Below are 27,899 nucleotides of genomic sequence, written 5' to 3'. Positions count from 1 at the left end.
AGATTCACTGTGTTAACCTGCGTGGCCTCTTCCCATGCTGATCAATAAAATCTAAACGACTATTGAGGAGGAATCCTGTTTGACAGAATCAGACACAGAGATGAATGGATCTACTGAACCCGTCCTCCAGAGTCCCTAGGGCACCGACGTTTACCACAGAATACTGCAGCCTTTGGCTCAGGGTGAAGTTATAGAAATTCAGCGATCACGTTTCCTGCCCAGCTTTATGTAATGATGTGAGATGTGCAGCTGTCTCCCCCATGTGACGGACGGCAGATTAAGCTCCTCCTCCTCCTCTCCTCCTCCTCCGGGCTCCTCAGAGAACATTCTGCTGTGGAAACATGACCGCAAAACACAACAGTTACTGAACTTCACGCACAAACACAAGCGAAGTGGCCACGTAAAGAAGTGTTCTTACCTGCGATCACAGACGTCATCAAGCCATCAACACAAGAAGCTGCTCATGAACATGCATACCTCCACCAAGGCTGAACAACAACTAAACACATCCGCCAATGTCCGGCGTACCGTGCTTAGTATCTGCTGCCATCTAGTGGGAGCCCGGTGTTATCACAGGACAAGCAGTCTGACTGGTTGTCTATGGTCGAAAAATGTCTTTGAAAATGAAATCACTTTGTTGTAAAACTACGACAAAAGTGTTCTGACGCACAAGAACCCCCGCAAACAGAGACCATGATCACAGGACATCCTGTCTTTATTTTTCATTTGATTGTTTTTGAAAATGTACATCATGTGGTTCTGGAGCAAATGGCCCCTTGATAGATTATGGTGGCATTCATGTTCTTCAATATGTCCTCTCTCATAATGTTGACTTAGTAGTATAACTCATTTAAATACCTTATTACTAATAACTAATTATTGTTGTTGCATAAATCTACCAACTAATCTATGAGTTTGTCTCTTTGGACCTAAATGACTCTGCAGTTCCGTCGCTGCTCTGCCAGAGTCGCTGCCCTGTGACACGTGCAGACTAGAGGCTTTCACTTCCTGTCCTGGGTTTGTATGTTTTGTATTTGTTTCCTCCTCCTTCGTACCTTTACTTATCACTAATGATCATTATTTTATTTCATCTTCGTTTAAAAAAGAATCTCATAAATGTTTCTAGTGCAGGTTAATTATTCAGTCATCCAATACGCTCGTCAATAGAAATACTCTGAAAAACTAACATACTTAGTTAGACATAGTATAACAACATAGTTTAAGACTGTTACAGTCAAAGTTCTATCACAGTGTGATTCTCACTCCAACCCAGACTGGCGTCTTCTCGTGGTAAAACATGTATGTACTCTAGAAACATGTAGGCAAAGACAATGTGGAATGGATTTCAATGACACATTAAAATAATAAAACAACAAACATTAACAAAAGTGTAAGAGTCCACCTGTCTGAATCACAGACTTAAACAGGATCTGAGGCTGACGTCAGTGCGTCGGCCGCTCAGGTGATTGGAGCCGCCAGCCCGGTCCTCAGGTGGATCCATGAGACGGATGAGCTGACGTGATTCATCTCCCCTCACCTTCTCGCTGGTTGGATCTCCTTGTTTCAGTTCACATTCACGGGGTTTTAGTGACATTGGCCCAGCTGGGGAAATGGTTGAGGTCGAACATGGCCACGCCCCACGTGTTTATGGCGATGTTGATGGTCAAAACGCCGATGATGTTCAGGATGAAACCAGCTTTGGCCTGGAAAGAGCAGAGTGATGATGCATGATAAAGACGATACATTTCAAAGGAGCCAATCCTGAGAGGTTATCCTGACGTGTAACTGAACTAACACGTGAACACGATCACACACTCAGGCGGAGAGGTGGGAGGTCTTACCATGTCCATGACTTTAAGGTTACCATAGGAGAAGGCTATGGCGTTGGGTGGTGTAGCTACGGGCAACATGAACGCCAGCGAGGCGGAGATGGTGCAGGGCAACATGACGTACAGCGGATGAACCTTGATGGCAATGGCCTGGGAAACAGGAAGTCCACACATTTGTAAATCAGCCAGTGGAAATCAAAGCGAGAAAAGAAAAGCTGCAGACCACTGAGGATCAGCTGAGCGAGTCTGAACTGTCTCTGCACAAATTGCAATCCCACAGTGGACGGTGGGACTCAGTGTGAGCTCAGCTTGTGTTTTTGACACGGTGCTTATTTGAAGGAAAGCCTGGGATCGTTCAATATGAGTTTATTCTGAAAGTCTGAATACTTGTTTGGTAAAATCATCCCGGACTTCTGAAGGTAGTGAAGAGAGAGCGTGTAAGATGAGCGAGTGTGTGTGAGCGCCTCACCATGGAGGCCAGTATGGGCAGGAAGAGCGTGGTGGTGGCGGTGTTACTGGAGCACTCTGTGAACACGGCCACCAGCAGACACAGCAGGATGGAGATGGCGGCAGGAGGGATGCTCTCCAGCGGGGCCAGGCTCTCCCCCAGCCACACGGACAGGCCCGAAACCTGCACGCCATGGGGGAGACACGGGTCAGCGCCAAAGGGCTTGGAGGAGGGATTACCTGCAGTGTGTGAAGGTCGCCTGGTTTACCTCACTTCCTTTGGCCAAAGCGAATCCTCCGCCCAGAAGCAAGACGATGTTCCAAGGCATCTTCTCATGAACGACTTCCCAGTTAAGCAGAGTGGGGACGGGTTTCAACGACTTCCCTGTTCCAAGAGGAGAAAAAGAGGAGGAAATCTTTATCGCCCAGTTTAATTTCTGACATTTTGCAATCTGTGATTTCAGCGTGGAAAAAGCCAGCATGTCCTGATAAGAGGCTGCGCTCAGGAGTGAACTCCGGCAAGATAAAAGGAAAAGTGATAAAGGGCTTAGCTGACAAAACACATCATAAACTCTGCTGCTTCCAAGTCGAGTCGTCTGATTTGTCTCTGACACGCCACGGCACCTGGAAGTCTGCCTGCCAGCTCTGAAACGTTCATCTTCTCGGCAACTTTCTGTGTACAAAACACGGAGCTTTGCCGGCGTGTGAGGAGTGTTTGAGGTCACGCTCAGCTTAACTTACAGCAGGGAGTGTGTGCTGAGTGAGAGTGATCAGTCGGAGGCACGGCGGCGCATGTTGACCTTGGAGCTATCAGGCTACCAGCACTCAGGAAGGAGCCGGGAGAACATTTACCAGGAAGCGGCCAGTCAGCAGTGTGAGCCGTGACATGGCAGTAAAGATTACTGTCTGTATCTGTTACGGTTATACTGCACTGATAGTGTGAAGCACCGTCGGACAGAACAGAGAAAAACACGCTCGTAACGCCCTGGCACACGCTGAACACGCTAGAAACATCCGATCGGGCTCCAGCGCCGACGGAGCCTGAACAGGTGAGATCAGGTTGCTGAGCTGCTGCTTTAACTTACACAACCCCAATGTGATGGACTTAGGTACATAGAGTTCAGAGCAGAGGAATCTCATTTACTGGAGTTATCTTCAAGAAAATGTGAAGCCTTTTCTCAATATGAAAGAACAACGTTGAGATCTGGAGAAAACTAAATGTTTCCCCAAGATGGGCGCCGCCGCCGCCGCCGCCGCCCCGGTTAAATGAGCTTCTTTTATTGGCTGAATCATTGTCAGCGGATCACATTTCAGTTCAGTCAAGATCAACTTGATTAAAGACTGAACGTTTGTCCAGATGGTGAGAAAATGATGTCATCATCTCAGCAAAACAAAGACAAAGATGCTGCTGGTCCTCGCCGCTTCTGTGATACTTTCAAACCAAAGAAGAGAAATATGAGCTCAGGTCAAAGGGTGTCGGAAGAGTCAATGTTGAGCCTCAGCTAAGCAGCTGCTGTTAAAGTTAAAGGGTCAAGGTTTGCATTTTTGAGACAATGGTTATTGAAGGTGCCTGGCAGCTGATTCAGCCAGTTTATGCTCTGATCTCATGTTTAACCTTCTAATACTGAGGTGGCGAGCTGGCGTACCGTCTTCTGACCTCTGCCCAAAGCCGGGGATTTGAGACGGGATGCAGAAGAAGAGCGTGGACATCAGGATGGCCGTCGTGCCGTCTGTCACGAACCTGTGAAGCAGAGTAAGAGAGTGCAGCCGTGACAGTCACAAGCTGAATGGAGCCCACAGAGTCACACACATCTGACCTCTGACCCTGAACTCGCTTGTTTGCATTAAACAGCAACAACAGCTGCATAAAGCCGTTTGTAGCTGCAGAGGTCACGGAGGCTGACCTATGACATCACAAGGTTACGCCTGCTCTTATTGGATCTTTCCTTCCTGCTCGCCTCGCCGGTCTGATCATTGATCTGATAGAGAGACGCCGTCGACTGATAAAAGAGCCATAAAACTATTTAAATATATTGATCCATCCAATAAAACCTCCAGAGATGAAAGGGTCGCTGATAAACGGAAGATAAACTTTATGGTTTAACTGGGAAATACACTTAAATTCAAATGTTGTGGCTCACTGGCCGACGCTCGTCAATCTTATCAGAGTGAAGGTTAGAATCATCATCATCGTTTTTTTGGTCACAGCAGAACAGAGCAGCTCAGACACTCTGACAGGTCTGATGGACTGAAGTCCTTCCTCTCATTATCTCCCTGAGTCTTTGGGTCCCTGCTGGTCCCTGCTGGTCCCTGATGACCTGATGCTTCCTTCATTTCATCTGTCACTCACTCTTTGTCCTGGTTGAAGAGCACGGTGGCCCAGCCGGGCATGAAGCCGGGCTCCCTGGTGAACCACAGAAGAACCAACAAGACGAAGATGATCAACACGCAGCTCTCAGCGAAGCTCATCCTGCCCAGCTTGTTGTACTCCTGCTTGATGACCTGATACGCCTCACTGTCGCCTCGCGTCGTCGCCCCGCATCCAAAGGACTCCTTGAAACTTGGAAGAACACAGAGACAAACCCAGATGAACGACCGTCTGCATGATATTGATCCTTTGGCATTATTGATGAGCGATCAGACGCAGAGTGTGAGAGCTCACAGTGCATCAAACTTACTTGAAACCCAAAAATATGATCTGCAGCCACAGCCAGGACAGAACCAGCATGAGGATCATGTTAGGGAAAGCAAAGCCAAACCAGCTGGCAAAGTTGATGACACCGCCATTACCCGGAAAGAGACTGTGGATAAAAAAACAGGAGAAGAAGAAGAAAGCAGTGAGACGAGCCGACATCCTGCATCACTGCTTCCTGTTATCAGTTCAGTCTAAATGCTGAATCAAGACGGACTGAAGCATCTTCACTGTGAATGCTACAGATAGAGACCAGGTATTATGTGAGGTGCTGACTGGCAGAATGAGCTCAGTAGAACAAGACAGAGTACAAGTGGTTAATGCAAAGACTGGTGTGTGTGTGTGTGTGTGTGTGTGTGTGTGTGTGTGTGTGTGTGTGTGTGTGAGCATACTCATCAATCTGGCCCTTCAGGATGACGTTGGGCGTGGTCCCTGTGAGCGTGGCCGTGCCCCCGATGCTGGCGGCGTAACACACACACAGGCTCATGCCTTTAGAGAGCTTCAGGTACCTCTCCTCCCTCCTGACCCGCTTCAGGTCCCACTCCTGGCTGCGGTCGTACACATCTACCAAAGCAGCAACAACTCAGTCTCACTCTTTACAAAAGGTTTGGTGAAATCTGTTTATCACACAAACACACACACACACACACACACACACACAGACGTACCGATCTCCATGCTGTTGTCCTGAGGTTTGGACTGCCTGTTGGGTTTGCCGCCCTCCTCGATCTCAAACGTGTGGTTCTCTTGGCCTTCCTTTGCCTCGGCCAGGCTCAGTTCTCGCTCCCTCTCCTCAGTTTTGGACTCGGTGTCGCACAGCTGCTGCAGCACGGCGTTGGCGATGGGCACCATCATGGCTGTGGACGCCGTGTTGCTGATCCACATGGACAGGAAGGCCGTGGTGGTCATGAACCCGATCATCAGCCTGGAGCCGACAGGGAGAGGGAGAGAGAGAGAGAGAGAGAGAGAGACAGAGAGAGAGAGAGAGAGAGAGAGAGAGAGAGAGAGGTGAGCGTCTCCACCATCGTAGTGGCTCTAGCTTTAATATATTACTCTATGTTTGGGGTAAATGGTGCAGAGGGGAGAAGAACACGCGAGTGTGAGCTTACAGAGACGGCTTCACTCCCACGACCAGCAGGACCTGCAGGGCGATCCTCCGGTGCAGGTTCCAGTGCTCCACTGCGATGGCCACCAGCAGACCGCCAATGAACAGCATGTTGGAGTCTTTCAGGTACTGGACACAAACCTGAACAACAGAAACTCAATTAGAGCTGGAATGTTAGAGTGAAAGCACGAGGGCACAGAGGCTGCAGGTCTCTGAATCCTGCTGCTACAGATTCCATCAGGGCTCCAGATACCTCACTGGACTCCATGATGTTCATCATGGGGAAGAGGATGACGGGCAGCAGAGCGGTCACAGCCAGAGGGATGCACTCAGTGCACCAGTACAGAGCCATCAGGATGATGATGAAGCCACAGCGAGCCTCCTGAAACACACACATTACGGTCATTACGGTCATTTACGGTCATTTACACACCAGCACAGGGCTTCACATGGAGGACGAGGAGTGTGTGTGTGTGTGAGTGTGACAGTGAGAAACTAGAGTAACAGGAGATCATCAGGCTAAATGGATTCATTCATTATGGATGAGGGGTTCAGTTAGGTTTGTGTGTTTAGTTAGTGTGGAGTGGTTTTGGTTTCGGACTGAATGTGTTGGATTGATCTAAAGTGTGTGTGTGAGTGAAAACAAACAGCGGCAGACTCTGAGTGATTGTGAGCCCTGGATAGATGATAAACAGACTGACTCACACCTCCTCTTTATTAGTCAGATATTAGTTTTAATTACACCAGAGGCCAAAGGTCAAGGGTCAGGTCTGACAGCTGAACTTCCTCATGCAGATAAATATCAATATTTAGCATCTGGCTCAATATGTTAGAGCTCCTCTGTGTGAACTTAGAAGTTTAGTTGAGTTGAGTTTAGTTTAGTTAGATACAGATACCTGTGACCTTTGACCCTCAGACCTGTCATCTACAGACGCTGCTGCAGGTCACAACAACATCTGAGTCGAGATCGAGTAAGAAGATCTCAAAGCTGTGATCAATATGAAGCATGAGCATCCGGATAGAAGCAGGATGAGAGGCACAACAACAACATGCTAGCATGTTTACAGACACACACACGCTCACACACATGCTCACACACACACACATTTGTGCATGTGATAACCCAGCATCATGCGTTTCCTGGTGGATTCAGACTTCCTGGACCTCACACACTTTATGCAAAGTCAATTAATCACTTGATCAATACATCTCCCTCGTCTTTACTGCACTTTCATAGATTAGCTGCAACACTAAATGTCTCTCATTCATAAAAGCCTTCTTCAGATAAAACCAGAAGGTAAAAATCCAACAAAGAATACATGCATGAGTTTAATTTACTTTAAGATTTAAGAAAATTCATTAAGATTAAAGGTCAAATGAATGAGATGATAAATAAAAGCAAATGTAAAAAGAAAAGAATAAAAACAAGTTGAAACCAAAAAGTTTAAATTCTACTTAAGCTTTAACACTGTCAATGAACTCCATTTTGCATTGGGAGCAGCAGCTTTAGCAGCTTTAGCTTCACTGCTTCACACCGACACACACACACACACACACACAGACTCTTACCTCGGTGCGGACTATGAGGGGCAGAGGCAGGATGAGCAGGGGGGTCAGGACCAACACCACATAGTTCCTCCATCTCCAAAGACACAAGAAGAAGCTAGGAATCATCCTGGAGAGCCGGCTGAGACTGAGAGGAGGAAAGTTTATGGTTTGCACGAGTTCGTCAGCAGCGCACACACACACACAAACACAAACACGGTGGATTTGAGGAGAGAGGCCGATGTGTCAAGACTATATATCCAAATCAGCCCAGGATTAGATTAAAGATTAACTCTGGAGTGAAGGGTCTGCATGGAGAGGGCGTGCTGAGATAAGAGAGGAAACCTGTAAACACACCTGACTGACTGACAGGTTATCTAGAGCCTGAGGCAATGCTATAAGGATATAAAGAGGAATTTAGCACTTTGGTCAGATTCACTGTTTACTGGCTTCATTAACATGTGGATTATTGACACATGACATAAAAGAGAGAGAGGGGGAGGGAGAGAGACAGACAGACAGACAGACAGACAGACAGACAGACAGACAGACAGACAGACAGACAGAGGGGGGGGGGGGAGACTTTACTTTTATATCCAAAGTCCAACAGTTACTTTGGCTGCCAGAGGGGAAGCCCTTCTTGTCTCCATACAGAGGACAGATAAAGACGCCATAAACTCATAAACTCACACATTTGAGGGTTGTTTGATGTGTTTTTTTTTTTTTGTTTGCGTTTTTATAAATATAAATCAGCGAAATCTGTGACAAAAGTAAAGTTTCTGTAATATTGATTCTGGCCAAAGATCGTGTAGTTCACCTTGTTGGCCACTTGGTGTCGCTGATTCCGTAAATCGGCCCAGTCAGCGCCGCTGAGACGAGAGTTTGTTTATTGAGACTGGTGACATCAAACTGCAGAAGAAGAAGAAAGTTTCAAACGCCACCTGATGAGGCCTTAAAGTGTCGTGCCGTCACCGTGAGAGCACTCCGGCTGTCTGTGTCTCCGTCATGGAAGAAGAGAACACGGCGCCCATTCTGCCCGAGGACTCGCTCGCGTCTGCGGAAGACAAAGCGGAGCCGGGCTCATGTGGCGGCGGGAAAGAAGGGAGCGCCGCGCCGCCGGGCCGCTGCTGCAGGCGGCCGCCGTTCGCGTGCCCGCTGTCCGTGACCGTAGAGCCGGTGCTGCTGCTCAGCATGTTCGCTCTGACGCTGCAGGCTCCGCTGGCCACGCAGTACCTGTGGGACCGGATCAGCGAGGACCTCGGCTACAACGGCACCGGGAGCGGAGGGTGCAACTCCACCGGGGACCCAGACCCGCTGGAGAAGGTACCGGAGCCAGGGGCGCTACATGCCCGCTGCGGGGCCACATGCTCGGCCTCCTGGCCGCACATACGGGTCACTACAGGGGGTTAAGGCTTTGAACCCAAGATGCATTAAGATGAACTTCAAATCTATACTTTACTACAAGATTCGATAAATTTGATACAGTTGCAACTTAACAATAATCTGTTTAAACTTCACTGTGTTTAAAGTTAGGACCACAGCAGCTTCTGTTAGTGGAGTAAAAACTTGGATCTCAGGCATGAACCCTTTAAATAAGTGAAGTAGTGGAATATAAAGGAGCTCAAACTTCCTCTTATCAGTGAAGTGAATCATGTGACCTGTTTTTATATCACCGTTATCTTTCAGGAGGTGGAAACTCAGACGGCTCACTGGAACATGTACATCAGTCTGGGGGGCTTCTCTCTGGGCCTGCTGGTGGTTCCCTTCCTGGGCTCCTGGAGTGACCTGGGGGGTCGTAGACCAGTCCTGGTGGTCCCCTGCCTGGGTTTGGCCCTCCAAGCAGCCGTTAACCTCCTGGTGATGTACCTGAAGCTGCCTGTAGTTTACTTCCTGGTGGCCAGGTTGCTCAGCGCCCTCTCAGGTGATTTCAGCGCCATCTTGGCCGCCTGCTTTGCGTATGTGGCCGATAAGAGCGACAGAAGGTCTCGCACGTTCAGGGTGGCCGTGCTGGAGGCCTGTCTGGGCGTCTCAGGGATGCTGGCCAGCCTCATCGGGGGGCAGTGGAGGAGAGCACAAGGGTGAGAAACCATATGAAGGTGTAACCATGGTTACCTTCTGAGCCGAGTGAGGCAGCATTTGTCAGATGAAGTGACTGTTCCTCTCCTGCCCGTCTTCAGGTACATAAACCCCTTCTGGTTGGTTCTGGCCTCCAATCTGGCCGCAGCTCTGTACGCCTTCCTTTTCGTACCTGAGTCCGTCCCTCCTGACCCGAGCTCCAAGCTCCTCACCACGCGACACCACCGGGCGGTGCTGCAGCTCCTTTCCACAGGAGGCAGCAACCACGAGGAGGACGCCAGGTACAAGAGATACAAGCTGTGGATTTACTTGATGTGCTTCTTCCTGATTGTCGCAGTGCATTCTGGGAGCCGGGACCTGTACGTCTTATACGAGCTGAGTGCTCCGCTGTGCTGGGGGCCGGAACTCATCGGCTACGGGTCGGCAGTGCAGCACCTGACCTACCTGAGCAGCCTGGTGGGGGTGAAGGTCCTGCAGACCTTCCTGGAGGACTCCTGGGTGGCCATGGTGGGTCTGGTCTCCAACATCGTGGGGCTGCTGGTCATCGGTGTCGCCGACACCACAACGCTCATGTTCGCAGGTGAGAGGCTCTGAGGGAACAAGGTCAACATGGTACAGGGGTTTGGGTCCTGGTTGAGACTCACTGTTCTTCTCACCTTCAGGTTACGCTGTGAGTTTCCTCTTCATGACTTCCACTCCTGTGCTGAGGTCAAAGCTCTCCAGACTGGTGTCTCCATCAGAACAAGGTCAGCCATCCAGCACACACACACACACACACACACACACACACACACACACACACACACACACACACACACACACACACACACACACACACACACACACACACACACACACACACACACACACACACACACACACACAGAGAGAGAGGTCACAGCCTCACATCTCATTTGTGTGTGTGTGTCAGGTGCTCTGTTTGCGTTGGTGGCGTGTGTGGAGAGTTTGTGTTTCCTGGTGGGCAGCAGCATCTTTAACGCCATCTACCCGACCACGCTGCACTTCATGAGAGGCTTCCCGTACCTCATGGGTGCATTCATCCTCTTCATTCCGGCTGCGGTCTTGGGGTGAGTTTGGCTCCTCCTCATCTTCAGTCGGAAGCTTCTCTGCTGAGCATGAAGCTGAGAAACAAACGGAACAAATCTGTGAACATTGTGCTGTTCTCTGGGTTGAGTAAAGTTTAAAGGAACCATCCAAATGTTTGCCCTTTGTCTTTGTAGGAACCTGGAATGTTTCAATGGGAAGAGACCGACCAGGCCCTCCACAGCATCCTGACCTGAGTGAAGCAGCAGGACCACAGCCAATCAGACGGCCCGACACAGAAACACACCTGGGATGACGACAACTCTTGATTTGACTGCACTTTGTGTCGACGCCCCGACCAGCCTTAAGTCCATCGTCTCATACTGAGACCCAGAAGTGCCTCACGTTTCTCTCTCTCTTAGTAAACATCCTCAAAAAGTTAAACAAAGTCAAGCGTGAGCCGTCAGTGTTAACATGAAGCAAAGTCTCGCCACTGCACACTCCTGTACAGCAGGTGGCGCCGTTAGACACAAACCAGGGAAACATGGAGCGACTGTCAGAGATCTCGTAGCTCTCAGGGAATTAATAAACATTTTGCACTCAAATCTCTACGTGTTTCTCGTGAATCAGTATCCAAATCAACTCTCGCCACAAATCTCGCACATTTTTTGTTTTGCAACTTCAAAATGCACAAATGTGAAGTCAGCTTAACCCTGCAGCAGAGTCCAGGCTCTCCATACAGCCTTGTCCTCCTCCTCTATAAAACACCTGATACTCCCCGAGCAGAGGCGGTCAGGTCCGGCCTCACGCTGAGGGAACGCGAGCTGCTGAGGAAGCTTTAAAGCGCACACGGGGAGCAGCAGGGGTTAAGTGAGTCTGTGGCTGCTTGTTGATCATGTCGGTATGCATGATGTCGTGTCTGGATCGTGTGTCTTAAGTACTGCAGGACGGTATATTTAATATCTAACACAGCTGGAATCATCGAGCGCCGGCTGGGAATCAAAAACAAGATTAGTGATCAGAGAATGTGTTTTTGTGGGCAAAGTATCTTGACTTACAGTAATCTAGTAGTAACTCCTGGTGCCTCTGATTGTATCTGGGAAGTGAATACGCGGCGCTTATTTCACACAGCAGACACAAACTGAGGGCTGCGTGTCGGTCAGCACTGCTATGTTGGAAATGACACAGGATTAGAACTAAACAAACCCTACAACTCAAAGTTTGTACGTCTTGTAACAGCTGCATGATTCTTTAGTAGAGTTTGTGATGAAGCTCAGATCTTCTTTTAAAGTTCAAATGAAGATTTTCACATTTTCATGTTTGGGTACATTTATTATTGTTTTTCAATGAAGGTGAAGCGTTCACTTCACACTGAGACAGATAAGATCCAGAGGAACTGATTGAACAAAGTAAATGAATTCATAGCACACAATGGGTTCATGTTTTCTTCAAATTGTTTGGGACAAATGAGGCAAAATCAAGTTTTCCTGGGCATAGAAAAGGAATAAGGAACAGTCAATCACAGTTTTAGCATATATTATAAGATTATTTCGAGGCCATAGACCCAGAACCTTCCATGCTTAAAGATCCACACTGATCAAAACCCTCTCATCCAAGCTGTAAGATTGTATTGAGCAGTAAATGAGGCAGACATGAAGACAGAGGAGTCCTCGTCAACACGCTGGTTACAGATTGGTTCAGCATCACTGCACTCTTACAGCAGCTCGTCAGCTCGTCTGCGTTCCTTCACACACACTCAGGAACGAGAGCAGAGCTTCTGCAGCCAAACATCACTTCAGCCTTCAGACTGTGTGGACCAAAACCACAAGTCAAACACATTAAACGCTACTTTATGTGTTACAGTGTCTGATTACTGCAGTGTGTACAAGACTCTGCAAACATGGAAGCATTTAAAAGAGTTTACATTGAAGTATTAGCTAAGTTACTGTTTAGTACTGTCCAGTCTGTGTGTTGTTTCGGTCACAAAGGAACTTATTAATACTCTGCCGGTGTGTGACTGACTGAGCACTGCTTACATCTGCCTGTCAGCTGAGATGAGGCTCCAGGGTTTCTACAGACTGGAAACTCCTGGAGATCCTCACAAGATCTGAAAATTGTTCATCAAGGCCTGAAAAACCGCTCGATCATCCTCAGAAACCAGACTGATGGTTGCTAGGAGATGTAGTTGTCATGAAATTCCCTATCCTCCCACAATAAATGATTTAGCTCTGGACAGCAACTCGTGACTTTAAGAGAAGCTGAGTGTTTGCTGTTCCTTCAGGTTGTTCAACTTCAAGTTCACGTTTACGCTCAGGCTAGTTTGATGTTTGACTTAAGTTACTTAAGTTTTCAATGACACAGTAGTTGGTTGAGTTAATTTGGTGTAGAAACCCTGCAGCTCCCAAACGAATCGTCACCTGGGTTAGCTTAGCTTAGCTTAGTTTAGTTTAGCCTAGCCTATCGTAGATTAGCTAAGCACAGCTCGTTTTGTGTTTGGAATGCTTCTCACAGTGTCTTCATGACTGAATGTGAGTATAAATCATGGAGGAGTTAGTGTGCGTTGATGCTTCAGATGCTATTGATGATTTTGCTGGGCGCCATGATGGCAGACGGGTCACAGTTTTTACCTGAGAGGAACAGAAGGCCGACATATACCTGAATACACATATACAGCAGTACAAGGGCACTAATATTGCTCATATTAAAGCTATGGCGGTTTATATATACAAGCTGACCCACACTGTGTTATTATTTGGGGTAAATCATAAATAATCACAGTAAACCAGACGACCATCACTGAAGCTGGATTCCCTTTCCTTACGTGCACCGGGGTCCATTATCATCACAGCAAATCCTGTGAGGAGCTACAGAGCGACGACTGCGTCCGTACGCTGCAGGAGTCCTGCAAGAGCAAACTAACATTTATATTAACTGATGCTTTCAACATGATTGACTAAAGATAACAGTAACAGCCCCTTATGAGTGACAGAACACGGTTGCGTTAAATCTTCCACTGTGATTTGTGAATTACCCCCAATGTTCGTATCTCTCTCTCTACCATCAGTGTCTGCAGCATAAACTCAGCGTGTAAACCCAGACTTTGCTTGACATGCATGTAGGCAGAGCAGAGACGCTGCCGCTCAGTCAGGGAGCCGCGCTGTGTTTGGGCTCATTGGCACTTAAACGGTTAACTTGCAGGGTTGCAGGGTTCCGTTTTCTTTGGTCCTTTGGATCCGTCTGCCAGGTCCTGGTTTCCTTTCAGAAAACGGAGGATCTTCTCAATCGTGGCCTCCTGATATTCATGGGACCATCTGAGAAAACAACAGACATTTAAACATTCATCTCTTTACTGCTATTTACAATTCACATACATGTACATATACATATACACATACATGGATAAAGAGAGGCTGCAGAGTGTATCTGCCATACTGGTACACATTAAGTATGTATGTTTGTATATCACTGACTCACTTGATGCCGTTGAAGTTGAGGATGGCCCTCATATCCTCGGGCAGGGACATCGGGTCGGGCCACGAGAAATTATCTGTGACAGGAACGATGTTCTTCTTCCCAGCCATAGCTGTGACGATCTCCTGCAACCAGGATCAGGGAAGGTTACCAACACGTCCAGCATACACACACACACACGTACATACACAGAACTCATAAAGCTGTTATGGGGCTTAAACCCGTGGGGGTCCTGACCTTGTGCACCCAGTCCTTCATGGCGGTGTCACCCATGCACTTGTCGAGCGCGTTAGCTGACAGCACCAGGATGAAGTTGCGCGCTCTCTGCACGCTCTGAATCAGTTTGTCCTCAAATTTTCCGGCCTCCAGCTTCTCCACGTCGATGAAGACGCTGAACCCACGGACCTGTAGGTGCACCTTCAGAAGGCTGGGGTGGGGAGGGGGTCCATGCTTATTATTCCAAAACTTTCAACTTGTACATCTACAATGTGATTTTAAAATAAACTTGTTATGAACTTGTGATGCTCTGGATACGGCTCCGTCCCTCCTCAGCTCTCACCTAGCCAGTTGTGACCCGGTGGTGCGGCGGTAGCTGATGAACACGTCGGGCCCTGGAGGTCGGGCGTCTGTCAGGCAGGGTTTGAGCGGTCTGCGGCTGGAGGCCAGGATCTTGGCCCGGTGGACGCCGTTGTTGACGAGGCAGTCGTCCTGGAGCTGCTGGTCGGTCAGGTGCAGGACGTTATTGCGATCCAGTCCAGACTGGACCAGGCCGTAGGTGTACTGGCGGAAGCGAGGGTCGACCTCCACTAACCAGTCGGCCATGTTGTTTGGGTCACATGTGGAATAGTTGGCGTAGGTCTTTAAAACACGCAGATCTCTCAGGAACCTGAGGGAGAAAACCAACAGAGAAGGTTTGATCAAGAAAAGATCCCGATAGAACAAGACCTGCTGCAGTTTGGCTCGTCTGGCCTTGGAGGAGTTATGAGCAGGATCTCCAGTTCTTACCTCTTGCGGGTGAGACCTGCTGTCATACCCACATCAGTGCTCAGGTCCTGGTCTGTGATGTTCAGCAGGAGGTCTCCATCCACCTGTAGCTCCTTTGAGGACAGACAGACTACATGAGGGACACGCTGACCTCAGAGCTCATCAGTCACTTTAGTTGGGTGCATATTTCCCATCATGCCCTGCTCCCCCCACAGGTAATAACCCCAGGGCTCAGTGGATCCCCAGATTGGCCTGTGTGACCTTATTAACCTGCATGCTGCTCACCTGGAAGCGGTCACAGTAAGCGCTGAAGCCCACCTGCTGCAGCCACGTCTGCACCTCACAGTTTTTCCAGTTGGGAACACACGACAGGATGCGTCTGGGCACTTCCTCTCCCATCATGCTCAGCGCCCGCTTGGCGAGAGCGCAGGCTGTGCCGTTACTGGAGTACATGACGATTCTTTTGAGGCTCTGCACGGCGCCGATCTCTTGAAAGATCTTCACAGGAGGACAGAAGACGTTTAGTTCAGTTCAGTACAGACAAGGTGACACTGCGGCAGGGAAGAATAAAGCTCGTACCTTAGTGTTGCGCTGGCGGGATTTGATGCTGGTCTCCACACAGAGGTAAAAGGCAGCGATGCACTTCCCCTCCAGTCTCGTGCCGTCCAGTAGCGGTATAAGGTGCTGAAGATCCGCCGCCGTTCTCCCCTGCATGCAGTCGGCACTGTCCAGTAAACTGCGAGCAAACTCATCTGGATCCAAAGACGCGATGAACGGCTCCACCAGCTCCAAGGTCCCAGACTTCACCACCTCTTTCTCGATTTCTCGGTTGGCAGCTAACACAGTCACAGCCAGGCATGCGTGGAAGCGGATGAGTTCGTCCTCTTTGGAGAAGGCCAGAGGGAACAGCCACTCGGCCGCCTGCTTCTCGATCATCCACCTCTGGCACCGGTGGCCTCCGTACATGGCGCAGTTTGCCAAGGCCACGGCGCAGTGACGCAGCACGGTGGGGTCCGTGCCCCGGCACCAGTAGAGGAGGGCGTCCAGGGCGCCGTTCTTGATGAGGTGGACAGACGTCTCCTCCGTGTGTTTGAACATGTGCTCCAGGATCCCAGAGACACTGCGAGCCAACTGGGCATCGTCCTGCTGACGTGTCAGGTTGAGGACGACCCCCAGACCCATGCGGGCCACGTAATCTCTGTAAGATACAGCAACAAGCCTCAACTCACACAACCTGATCACTACAGTGCTATCAGTCATTATGGATTGATGACATAATTGATTACCATTTCTGTATTTTACATGTAACTGCTGCTACGGAAACATGAGGAATATTGTGTCAGGTCAAATTTTCAAATTTCACCGTGAATCTCTCCTGATGAAAAGCATGTATTATATGAGATGCTGACTGGCAGAATGAGCCCAGTGGAACTAGAGATATGCAGGTTGTGGGATTTTTCCCTGAGGTCTTAATGTGCCACACAAGTGACCACACACACACAGGGACTAATGGAGACACACACAAACCCACTGAGAGGTTCAGGCTCCTCACATTCTGACGTTTGAAGAATCACAGGATTCTTTGCTTCAACCCTGGACCTCACACACTAACACATTACTGATATGACTGACAAGTGAAAAGTTATGACATCATTATCATGCATTTAGGGCAGCTCTGGGGTCCCTGCAGTTCTGGGGCCCCTGCAGGTCTCGGGTCCCCGGTCCTGGCCCGTTAGATGAAGCATCTGTGTACATACCTGTTCTCTGCGATCAGGATCTGTTCCAGCAGCTTTGCAGACTCGTAGGTGATCTCTACGGCAGGTGACTGTTGGAGCTGGAGGAGCATCTCCAGGCCTCCATCCAGCCGGATCCTATTGCAGATCCCCTCGGCTACCTGGCGGCCTACGGTGGGCAGAACCCAGGCCTCCTCCACCAGCTGGAAGATCTCCGCAATGGCCCTGCGGGTTTCGTCGGAATCGGAGGTCTCGGTGGCGGACTTCAGCGTCCTGACGGCGGTCCGGAGGGCGGGAAGTGACGCGTCCAGAACCGCCTGGACGTCGGCGTGGATACCGGGAGAGACCTGTCTCTGCTCCGCGGCGCCGCTCCTCCGGTTCTGGAGCCGGCTGACATACTCCGGCACCGTGAGTCTGTCTGAGCTGAACATGACGGAGAGGCGTCGGTAGATCCTCCAGAGGAAGAGCGTCAGAGACAAGAGCATCTACTGCCTGACGGAGAGCAGGAAGCGGAGCTCGGATCAGTCGCACACTGGAAATATGCTTCGTTTGAACTGCGGCCTCCGAGTCTGCGAGCTGCGGCACCTCAGTGCGTCTGTGTGTTTGTCTGTGCGTCCGCTTTGTCCACCTCACCTCCGCCCCCCCCTGAGCCCGGCGTCCCTGCTGGAGATCACAAGTGACAGCGAGGCGCCACTCTGGGTCTCATTCCGGGAAATAAGCGGATCAAGGCCCGAGGCGAGCCGTCTAATCAAGTCTGTGTCTCCAAACGAACTCAAACTATCGAGCTACCAAACGCGCCATTGTTCCCCGGCTCATCTCAGCATCACAGCCTCCCGCCTGTCACATCCTCCTCCGGCTCGGCTCTGCACCGCGAAACAAACACCCCCACCCCCGCCTCCAGCAGCTGATCAGAGCAAACACAGCAGCGTCCCCAGAGGCTCAGCACAGCTCATCACGCGCCCCCTGCCGGCAGAGGACGGCACACACATCGACACGCTCACATCAACACACACATCAACGTCACTCACACAGACATCAACACACATACCATAACACACCAGTTGGCTTTGTAAAACACTTTAACGTTGTAACATTTTAATATTTACAGCACACGTAAGCGACTCACGTAGAAAAATAAATATAAATAGACAAATCAATAAAACCCCATCAGGGGAGGGGGGGGGGGGTACATTATTAACACAATCATTCATAATAGTAACAATAATCAATGAAGTATTGATTATCTTTACTGTTTAACCTCATGAATGGATGAGTCAAGTTACTTAATAACTGAAGTAAACATGTGACCTCACTACTGCAAAATATGAAACATCAGTCGACCTGATGATGGCGCTATGACGACCAGATATATAACTGACACAAGAGGAAAGAGAAGGGTCAACTCAGGTCATCTCTCCGTCTCTCTCCGTCTCTCTCTCTCCGTCTCTCTCCGTCTCTCTCCGTCTCTCTCTCTCTCTCTCTCTCTCTGTGATTGGTAAATCAGGTTTAAGTAAACAGGAAGTAGGGTGACTGACACATGTTTCTAATGATTGGAGGCACACAGTGCTTGGTTACTTTGTCCTTCTGTCCCTTCACAAACACACACACACACACACACACACAGAGTGAGAGAAACATGAGGCTGTGGGCGCTGCTGCTGATCGCGCTGATCGCTACAACGTTTGCTGCAGATGGTGAGTAAACATTTTAAACAGCTGTTTTTAAAGAAAGAGAGAGACAGAGAGGCAGAGAGAAAGAGAAAGAGAAAGAGAAAGAGAGACAGAGTGAGAGAGACAGAGAGGCAGAGAGAAAGAGAAAGAGAGACAGAGTGAGAGAGACAGAGAGACAGAGAGAGATAGATAGACAGACAGACAGACAGACAGATGTCCTGTTCCTGATGTTCTCCCTCTCTCCTCCTCTTCCTCCTTCTCAGAGTCGTGTATGGGCCGCTGTGAGTTTGGCTTCGACTCAAAAAAAAGCTGCCAGTGCGACTCGATGTGTAAATACTACAGCAGCTGCTGTGGAGACTATGAGAGCTTCTGCAGCATGAACAGTAAGTCTCCTCTCTGCTCCTCCACTCCTGAGACATGGAGGAGGAAGATCTGACTCCACTCTTTGTTCCCCTCAGCACGTGGAGACACATTCAACTTAGCTGAGGATGATGAGGATGAGGACTTATTTGGGACCACTGCCCCTCCTGATGCTGGAGTTTCAGATTCTCTGTCCACTATCAATCATCGGCTGACGCCCACATGGCCCCCGATGGACTTTGGTCTAAGGAGACAGGAAGTTCCCCACATGACCAAGCCACAGGCAGAAACTGACCTCCCTGTTACGGAGTTTCCCACCGTGCGGTACATCGGCATCACCAGTGGCGTCCCTGTGAGCCAGCCAGCCACCAAGGTGACCACTCCCCCACCCACAACAGCCCCCACCCCCACCCCCACCCCGGGCCCCACCCCGGCCCCTGACCCAGACGCTCAGATCTGCAGCGGCCGACCCTTTGACTCCTTCATGCAGCTGAAGAACGGCTCCATGTACGCGTTCAGAGGTGAGTGCAGCACCAGGACCCCCACGCCGTCCCACAGTGGCGTCTGAAAGAGGTCAGAAGATGGAGGAACCCACCAAACCAACTCACTGAGCCTTCATTCAGGGTCACAGTTCGGTTTGGAGGTTCTGTAGCCGTATAACTTCACTACCTATCAACTCAATTCCTCCCCCGTTTGTCTGACAGGTGAGTACTTCTTTGAGCTGGATCAGAAGTCCGTTGTCCCCGGTTACCCAAAGCTCATAAAGGACGTGTGGGGCATCAGCGGGCCCATCAACGCCGCCTTCACCCGCGTCAACTGTCAGGGAAAGACCTACATCTTCAAGGTGGGACGGCGCCGCTGAGTCCAGCACCTGAGTGCAAACGGTTACGACGTGTCTGAACGTAATTCTGTAAAACCTTCAACAGGGCCGCAGATACTGGAGGTTTGACAACGGCGTCCTGGATGAGGATTATCCCAGAGACATCAGCGTGGGCTTTGAGAAGATTCCGGACAACGTGGACGCAGCGTTCGCCCTCCCAGCTCCAGGGGTCCACGGCAAGGAGAAGGTGTATTTCTTCAAAGGTACGGCCTGACGCTAAAGGAGAAGAAGAAGAAGTTTGCAGAGGTCGAATGTACCGTGGGTGTGAATCAAAGTAACGTTGGCTGCGTGTGACGTGTTGTGTGTTCGTGACAGGGGAGCAGTATTACACGTATGAGTTCCAGCACCAGCCGTCCCATGAGGAGTGCATCACCATGTCTGAACGATCTCCATCCACCCTGTTCAGGCGCTACACAGGCGTCTACTTCAACGACTACGAGCGTTACCTCAGCCAGCTCTTCTCTGGGAGTGAGTCGCCCCGCCGCTCGGCCCCGTCTGGGTTTGGGGAGGGGGGAGGGGGTGGGTTTGTCTCTTATCTATGTTTGACTTTGTTTCTTCTTCAGTGCCTCAGCATCATGACCATCACCACTTCATCGACAAGGACTGGAAGGGCATCAAATCTCCAGTTGATGCTGCGATGGCTGGGAGAATCTACGTCGCTCCTCTGAGTTCCCCGCCCGATTACCAACCGGACCGGGGATGGGGTCAGCAGCAGGACCACGGGTCCCAGCAGTACGGGCAGCAGTACGGGCAGCAGTACGGGCAGCAGTGGGGCCGTCGCAGGCAAAACCGCTCCCCAATCTGGGAGTCCATGGCTGAGCGGGGGATGAACATGGGACAGGCCTTTGCTGAGAGAGGGATGGACATGGGTCTGAGACTGGCCGAGAGGAGGATGGAGATGGAGGAGAGGCTGGGGCGAGCCCGGGACCCACGCTGGGACCAAGACTGGGATCAGAGCGGGAGGAGAGATGGGTACCGCCAGTACAACAGAGGCAACTACGACTCCAGAAACGCCCGGAGAGATGACAGGGATTACACGGGCCGGAGTCATCCGGTCCAGAGCGTCTACTTCTTTAAAGGAGGTACAACTGCTCACTTTGTCCAATAGGAAGGTTTAGACACTTAGTTCCCAATTAAAGCAAGACTCTGGGGATTTTTGGGACGATAACGTCTGAACTTGGAGATATTTGGTGTTGACTTAGCATTCATAGACCCAAAGCCTCTAAAAGCCCCTCTACATGAAGCACTGATCTGTGACCTTTGACCCTGAACCCTCTGTATGTATGTATGTAACTTCCATGTGCCTTCTCCCATCACAAGTACACAAGTTGGGTTCTACTATACTAAGACCGATCTCAGCACAGATGTATCAGCACATGAAACCTCACATGTCCTCACGTGTCCTCACATGTCTCCTCACATGTCTCCTCACATGTGTCCCTCTGCTTTGCCTCACAGATAAATACTACAGAGCCGACCTGAGCACTAAGAGAGTCGACCCTGCTGCTCCTCCATATCCCAGATCCATCGCCAAGTACTGGCTGGGCTGCACCGACACCACTGGGGCAGAGAAGAAGTAGTGGAGAATCTTCAAGTTATACAATTTACAGACTGGCTCAGTGTGTGTGTTCCTCTGTAAGTTGTGCTGTAGACCAAAGTAGAGATGTAACAGATTCCTCTTCTCTGAATAAACAGGCTGCTTTAGGTGATGAAAGTGTGTGGAGCCTCCTCAGTGCAGATCAATCACAGTCCACATGCTGCTGAGGTCAAAGGTCAGTCGGACAGGTCTAACCTGACCTCACCGTGACCTCAGGAGGAGGATTTGCTCAGATTCTGGAGCGCTTTGGAGACAGAAACATGTTTGGATAAAGTGGAAGTGGATACAAATTAAAGCAGCGTGGTTCAATCAATCAAATCATTTTAATAAAAAGTAATAATATAAATGCTGAATTCAAGTCTAACATAGAGTTTCTATCATTATTCTAATCTGATGATGGAACCTGAGGGTAAAACAGCCCCCCCCCGGTGTGTGTGTGTGTGTGTGTGTGTGTGTGTGTGTGTGTGTGTGTGTGGTTAGGAGTGTTGTATCAGGACATTTTCATAGCTGGGCTCATCGTTCGCTCCGATCACTGCACCTTCATTAGCGATGACCTCACTCAGACCTGCAGGATCCAGGGCCGGCCCCACAGTCAGGTAGCCGCCCTCACTTTGTCCCACACTGAGGTCACCGCCCTGACCTCGGGCCCCCTCAGCCCTGACCTCTGACCCCAGGCCCGTCAGCACCATCTCCGGCACGCTCTTTAAAATGGACGACAGCGGCCTTTTAGGGGCGGCGCTCTCTGGCGGGGAGGAGTCGGGAGCAGCCGGCGTGTCGGGGGAGTTGGGGTTGGCGTGTTTCCTCCTGATGGGTTTGCAGATGGCCTCCTCCCCCCCTACAGGCCCTCCCTGCTCCCACACGGTTGCCCGGGCCCCCAGCTTCCTGCGGGGAGGCTTGGCGATCGCCTCGGCTCCTTTGGGTTTGGGTCTGTCCTCCCGTTGTCTCTGGAGGCTGCCGAGCCGCCGCAGCACCGCCTGGACCGGACCCTCAGAGGTGGACTCGGCCTTTGACACGGGCTGCTTGCCTGCTTTGCCCACAGTCACGTACACGGTGGTGAGCTGGTGTGAGGCCTGAGCATCAGAGCTCGACGCTGCCCCCTGGTGGCTCACTTTATGAGCAGCAGTGTTGGACATGGTGCGTCTTCGTCCTGATGCCTGCGAGCTGCGTGCCGGCGTGGATGAATGTCTGTCTACTTCCTGTTCCTCTGCCTCACCTCTGATGTCTTGCCTGTCCGTTTGCTGTCCGTCCACCGCGTCTTCCCACTCTTCGCCCTCAGCTCCCTCTTCTTCTTCCTCTGCTCTGGATCCGCCCCCCTGGTTCTGCAGAGCCGAGAGCATCAGAACCCCCCAGGGGGACTTGGCTTTGCCGCGTCCACAGGGGGCTCCCGGCTCCTGGGCCGACCCTCGCCTCTCCTTGGGGCTGAACCGGGTCCCCTCGGCAAAAGACACGGACGGACGCTTGGACTTGGCAATGCTGGAGGTGCGTGGGATGTTGAAGGTTAAGGCCATGTCCTCGCTGCTGAAGCCTGAGGGGTCCAGGAACATGTTACACTTGGAGCTCATCTCCTGGAACTCTCCTCCCGCAACCGCTGGAATATCTGTGAGAGAGACGGAGAAGTCAGGAACCCAGGAGCCCTGGAGAAGACGAGGATGAAGGAGAGGACGGAGGATCTGTTCTCACCTTCTCGTGGAGGAACACAGTAGAGAGCCTCTCCCTCCTCTTCATCGCTGTCGAAGGACGACCCCTCTGTCACCCAGCCGGAGGAGGGAGGCTCGATGAAGCTGTGGTTGAAGGTCAGCTCGGGGTCGTGGTGAGATACTGTGTGTGTGAAGATAACAGTCAGGTTTGATCCAAACGCAGAGACGAAGAACAAAGCCCCTCTGAAGCTGTGTGAGTGTCTGACCTGTGACCCGGGGTAAACCAGAGGACCAGTCAGAGATACAGGGGAGGGCGGCACCGATGTTAGCCAGGACGCTGTACACGTGATACTTTATCCTGACGGACACGCCGCCATCACTCAACCTGAGGGACAGAAGAGGACAGAAGAGAAGCATACATGACAGCAGATTCTGGAAGAAGAAGTTCAGCCAAGGACAAAACAAAGAGACACAAACAGCGAGACGTGGCAGGCGGGGACACACAGAAACAGACGGGGACAGACGGGGACAGACGGGGACACACGAGGACAGACGGGGACAGACGGGGACAGACGGGGACAGACGGGGACACACGAGGACAGACGGGGACACACGAGGACAGACGGGGACGGACCTGTCTTTGGCATCAGCAGGTCCTCCTCCACAGCACAGACAGCAGCACAGCACAGCCACCAGCAGCAGGAGGACAGGAACCAGCACACCGGCCAGCACAGCACCACGGACACCTGACCCACACACACACACACACACACACACACACACACACACACACACACACACACACACACACACATGAACACACACATTAACACTTCAGGAACACGTGTGATGGCCTTCATGGGCATCTAGTAACACATGCAAAAGGTTATGGATGCATTCATACATAAATGGAAGGATGGATGATAAATGGATGACAGATGGATGATGGACAGATGACAGATGACAGATGACAGACGGATGGATGGACATACTGCTGGGACAGGCTCCAGTGGTTGGATGGCAGCTGTCACAGTCACAGGAAGAGGAACAGTTGACGCCGTACTGCAGAGCCGGACAGCTGCTGTTACAGCTGCACACACATGACATCATTATGACATCATTATGACATCAACACGTTGGTCATGTGTCTCTTCATGTACACTGGAGGTCTGTCACATTGCTGCACATCTGGTTTGACCTTAAGAGGTGTTGCTATGGTGACACCTCACACATGTTTAAACTTTGCGCTGCCTCTCACCTCTCACCCTGGAAGCCCGGCGCACACACACATCTTCCTGTCACGTGATTACAGTTACCGTGGAAACAAGGGCCACACAGGAAGCTGCAGGCGTCGCCGTACATCCCGTCAGAGCAGGCCGCCTCACACCTGTGACACACACACACACACACACACATACATATGAAGTACAAACACCACTGATATTGTTTACATGAAGATGGAGAGTATTATTGGTTGTTGTTTATTCTGAAAGTCACGTGGTTCATTTGTTCCACGCCTGTACGGGCCAAACTTATTGATACTCTGAATATTGATGCCGCAGCAGCACGTGTGCAGACCTGTCTCCAGTCCATCCAGGCTCACACCTCCAGCACCTCCCCGTCTCTGGGTCACAGGGCTCGTTGTTCCTGCAGCGTGGGCACGTCTCCTGGCAGCCGTCGCCGTGGGAACCCGGTGGACACTGCCGGTCGCATCGCGTGCCGTTCCAGCCAGAGTCGCAGGCGGGACACACGCCATCGGTGGAGGAGCAGGGCAGGGCGTCTTTACAGTGACCACAGCTGTGGATAGGAGATAGGAGACAGGGGACAGGAGAGAGGAGAGAGGAGACAGGAGACATGTTAGTGTCGAGGACAAGAAGACAACAAAGACGTTCACTTTGCTTTACCGTCAAATCTACATAAACTTCACGGGCGCCCGTTGTTGTTGTTGTTGTGAAGAATAAGCCACGCCCACTTTACTTTGGAAGCCAATCACATCAAAACAGTAAAGAACATCAAACAACAAAGATCAGAGAAGCTTTAGTGACACCTGAGACAAAACTGGGAGGAGATAAGAACATGCATTAAAAATGGGCGGGGAAGAGGGCGTGGTCTGTGTGGATGGAAACAAGGAATCCTGGGTAAAAAGTATTTAGTGTCTGCAACTTACAGCTCACACACACACACACACACACACACACACACACCTCTTGGTACAGCCGCTGCCGTACTTGCCCGCTCCACAGGGCTGGTTGCAGAAGACGCCCTGGTACCCGGGCTGACACACACACTGCCCGTCGATGGGGTCACAGCTGCTGTGCGTCAGGTCGCAGTTGCAGCGGCGGTCGCAGCCCGGCCCCCACCAGCCGGCCTGGCACTCGCACAGCCCCGTGTGCTGGTTGCATGGCGACAGGTAGCAGTTACAGCTGAGGGAACACAGTTGACCCCAGCGACCCCTGTGACACTGGCAGCGGCCCGTCAGCTGGTCGCAGGCCGGGCCCACGGCACCCCCGGTGGAGCACTGGCAGGGTTTGGCGCAGGTGGGCGTCCACCAGCCCTCGTTGCAGGTGCAGTTCCCGTGCAGGGCGTGGCAGCGGCCGTGGCGAGGGCACTTACAGGCGTACTGACACACGGGACCCCAACGGTTGGCGTTGCAGGTGCACTGACCTGTGGAGGCGTGGCAGCGACCGTGCGGGTAACAGGGACACAGCTCACGACAGTCTGGAGACCAGAACTCAGGGGGACAGCCTGGGACAGACGAGAGAGAGAGAGAGAGAGAGAGAGAGAGAGAGAGAGAGAGAGAGAGAGAGAGAGAGAGAGAGAGAGAGAGAGAGAGAGAGAGAGAGAGAGAGAGAGAGAGAGAGAGAGAGAGAGAGAGAGAGAGAGAGAGAGAGAGAGAGAGACACACACACACACACACACACACACACACACACACACACACACACACACACGACGAGTCTTTAAGTGATAGAACAGCTGCCTCACCTCTGAGAAGCACAAACATCTACACAATAACACAAACAGAGTTCAGACGTGAGGAGGAGGAGGAGGAGGAGGAGGAGGAGGTCACTTTAAGGCCGGACCAAGAACAGGACCTTGAGGAACTCCCTTGGATCCTGGGAGGAAGTTTGTGAGCTATAAGAAATCTATGTTGCAGTTTATCTAAATGCTTGTGTTTGTTTGTTACTCACGTGTTTTACAATGAGCGCCATAGTAACCAGGTGGGCAGCGACACACACCAGGGTACACACAGGTCTCATCCTTCATGCAGGCGTGCTCCCCCTCACACACAGCTACACACACACACAATGACAACTCAGGAAACTCAAAGTCAACAATGCAGCAGTAAAACCAATAGGATCTGTGTGTGTGTGTGTGTGTGTGAGCGGGGGAACTCACGTATGTTGCACTCGTTTCCCCTCTGCCTCCATCCAGAGCAGCACACCAGAGTGGACGGGTCCCTGAACACACAGGAAACAGAGAGAAGACCACGGATCACCTCTCATGTAACCTGGTGACTACATTCTGTGATGTAACACAAAGGAACACACGGGCTGGCAGTCAGACTGAGCTGTCTCAGCCGCTGCCTTGCTCAGAGGCACTTCAGCGGTCCTGGTGCCTGTTTGTCAGAGGGTTTGAAGCCTTCCTGTATGTTTGGTAGCCTGGTGAAGCTCTACCTGAGGTTTTGGCAGACGTTCTTCCCGGCAGGATCCAGAGCAGATCCAGAGGAGGCCAGCGAGCAGCAAAGCAGAGCGACTAGAGCGGCCAGAGCTCCCAGCAGAGGATTCATCTCCACACGTCCAAAACCAGAACCAGGGACCCAATCTGTGTCCGACTCCCTTCAGCTTTCCCGTCTGTCCTCCCAGTCAGTCGGAGGACAATGTGAGGCTCTATCTCGCTCTGTCCGCTCTGTCTGTCCTCAACCCTTCCCTCCTTCCCTCCTTCCCTCTCTCCGCCCTGTGTGAGTCGTCTTGTGGCTCCGCCGCAGTCGGGGAGGTCCAAGCCCTCGGGTTTCCTCTTCCCATTTCCTGGGGAAGTCAGAGTCACTTCCTCCTATTCAACCAGACCTGGAGCTTTTTAAAGATGGCCATACACACACACACACACACACACACCCAAACACACACCCACAGACACAATGTTCACCTTTTTCCCAGAATCCACTGGTGCTGGTGGGAGAGGAGGTGAGAGCATGAACGTCAGAGTGAATCTGTGTTTGGAGCGACCTGCTGATCTGAGTACTTCCTGTCCCACGTGTCTGCACACCTGGTGACCATGTGACCATGTGACCATGTGACGGTGAGTGTGAGTGGCGTTTCTGTCTTCAGGGTCCTGACTGTGAAACATCACCGAGCAGAGACTTTGTGTGTTTTTCTGTTGATTTCTTTTTAATACACAATCAGCATGAGATCGTTTACACTCGCACACAATCAAGAGATCATGATGTCATGTTTGTGAGGAAAAGTGGATTAAGAACATGCATATAAAAATAATTTGCACATCTTTAGGAAAACAAGTCCATAAACAAATAGAGCGTCTGCAGAGCGTCTGAGGTCGCTCACACCCTCTGAACATTTCATAGATTTATTTAAAATCACGTTTTCTGAATTTCGAACATTTCAACTTTTTTTTAACCTGACATGAAAACACAAAGGCAAAGAAAGAAAACACACACACACACACGTAATCCCACATATAGACCTGCACTCACACTCTCTCACACACAGGCCTGGACACACACACACACACACACACGTAATCCCACATATAGACCTGCACTCACACTCTCTCTCACACACAGGCCTGCACACACACCTATACACACACAC

The 27,899-nt window shown here is 50.9% G+C and overlaps 5 protein-coding genes across 6 annotated transcripts; 2 read left to right on the top strand and 3 right to left on the bottom strand.

Moving 5' to 3' along the window:
* Positions 1-685: 685 nt before the first annotated feature.
* Positions 686-7,860, bottom strand: LOC143016843 (solute carrier family 13 member 2-like). Its single transcript, XM_076171375.1, has 12 exons — positions 7,643-7,860; positions 6,327-6,455; positions 6,078-6,214; positions 5,637-5,893; positions 5,361-5,532; positions 4,955-5,077; positions 4,627-4,836; positions 3,923-4,017; positions 2,546-2,661; positions 2,299-2,460; positions 1,842-1,979; positions 686-1,703 (listed from the first exon to the last, which is right to left on the bottom strand). Exons 1-12 carry the CDS (start codon positions 7,745-7,747, stop codon positions 1,575-1,577), a joined length of 1,773 nt encoding a protein of 590 aa, XP_076027490.1. The 5' UTR covers positions 7,748-7,860; the 3' UTR covers positions 686-1,574.
* vtna (vitronectin a) lies at positions 5,614-21,550 on the top strand. 2 transcript variants are annotated; one of them, XM_076171374.1, is made up of 9 exons: positions 5,614-5,632; positions 18,553-18,620; positions 18,860-18,979; positions 19,055-19,477; positions 19,661-19,800; positions 19,883-20,039; positions 20,152-20,304; positions 20,400-20,918; positions 21,295-21,550. In XM_076171374.1, the coding sequence occupies exons 2-9, from the start codon at positions 18,563-18,565 to the stop codon at positions 21,414-21,416; spliced, it is 1,692 nt and encodes a 563-aa protein (XP_076027489.1). In that variant the 5' UTR covers positions 5,614-5,632; positions 18,553-18,562; the 3' UTR covers positions 21,417-21,550. The 2 variants fall into 2 exon arrangements, with proteins under 2 accessions (XP_076027489.1, XP_076027488.1); XM_076171373.1 differs by lacking the exon at positions 5,614-5,632 and having other exon boundaries at positions 18,465-18,620.
* On the top strand, positions 8,464-12,116 carry slc46a1 (solute carrier family 46 member 1). The gene is made up of 6 exons (XM_076171376.1): positions 8,464-8,941; positions 9,305-9,696; positions 9,796-10,274; positions 10,357-10,440; positions 10,626-10,782; positions 10,936-12,116. Exons 1-6 carry the CDS (start codon positions 8,624-8,626, stop codon positions 10,988-10,990), a joined length of 1,485 nt encoding a protein of 494 aa, XP_076027491.1. The 5' UTR covers positions 8,464-8,623; the 3' UTR covers positions 10,991-12,116.
* On the bottom strand, positions 12,501-17,845 carry sarm1 (sterile alpha and TIR motif containing 1). The gene is made up of 8 exons (XM_076171371.1): positions 16,951-17,845; positions 15,773-16,391; positions 15,479-15,691; positions 15,215-15,306; positions 14,769-15,095; positions 14,447-14,636; positions 14,213-14,334; positions 12,501-14,049 (listed from the first exon to the last, which is right to left on the bottom strand). The coding sequence occupies exons 1-8, from the start codon at positions 17,409-17,411 to the stop codon at positions 13,926-13,928; spliced, it is 2,148 nt and encodes a 715-aa protein (XP_076027486.1). The 5' UTR covers positions 17,412-17,845; the 3' UTR covers positions 12,501-13,925.
* Positions 21,551-21,682: 132 nt separating the features above from the next.
* On the bottom strand, positions 21,683-26,971 carry scarf1 (scavenger receptor class F, member 1). The gene is made up of 11 exons (XM_076171370.1): positions 26,748-26,971; positions 26,470-26,531; positions 26,262-26,363; positions 25,275-25,815; positions 24,649-24,867; positions 24,329-24,457; positions 24,063-24,160; positions 23,705-23,816; positions 23,337-23,455; positions 23,114-23,251; positions 21,683-23,030 (listed from the first exon to the last, which is right to left on the bottom strand). The coding sequence occupies exons 1-11, from the start codon at positions 26,858-26,860 to the stop codon at positions 21,910-21,912; spliced, it is 2,754 nt and encodes a 917-aa protein (XP_076027485.1). The 5' UTR covers positions 26,861-26,971; the 3' UTR covers positions 21,683-21,909.
* Between the last annotated feature and the right edge of the window lie 928 nt (positions 26,972-27,899).

Source organism: Genypterus blacodes, unplaced genomic scaffold (genome assembly GCF_046128005.1).
Source record: "Genypterus blacodes isolate CSIRO-AG114 ecotype Tasmania unplaced genomic scaffold, CSIRO-AGI_Gbla_v1 ptg000247l_1, whole genome shotgun sequence".
NCBI classification, from domain to species: Eukaryota; Metazoa; Chordata; class Actinopteri; order Ophidiiformes; family Ophidiidae; genus Genypterus; species Genypterus blacodes.
This window is presented reverse-complemented; position numbering and strand designations above follow the sequence as displayed.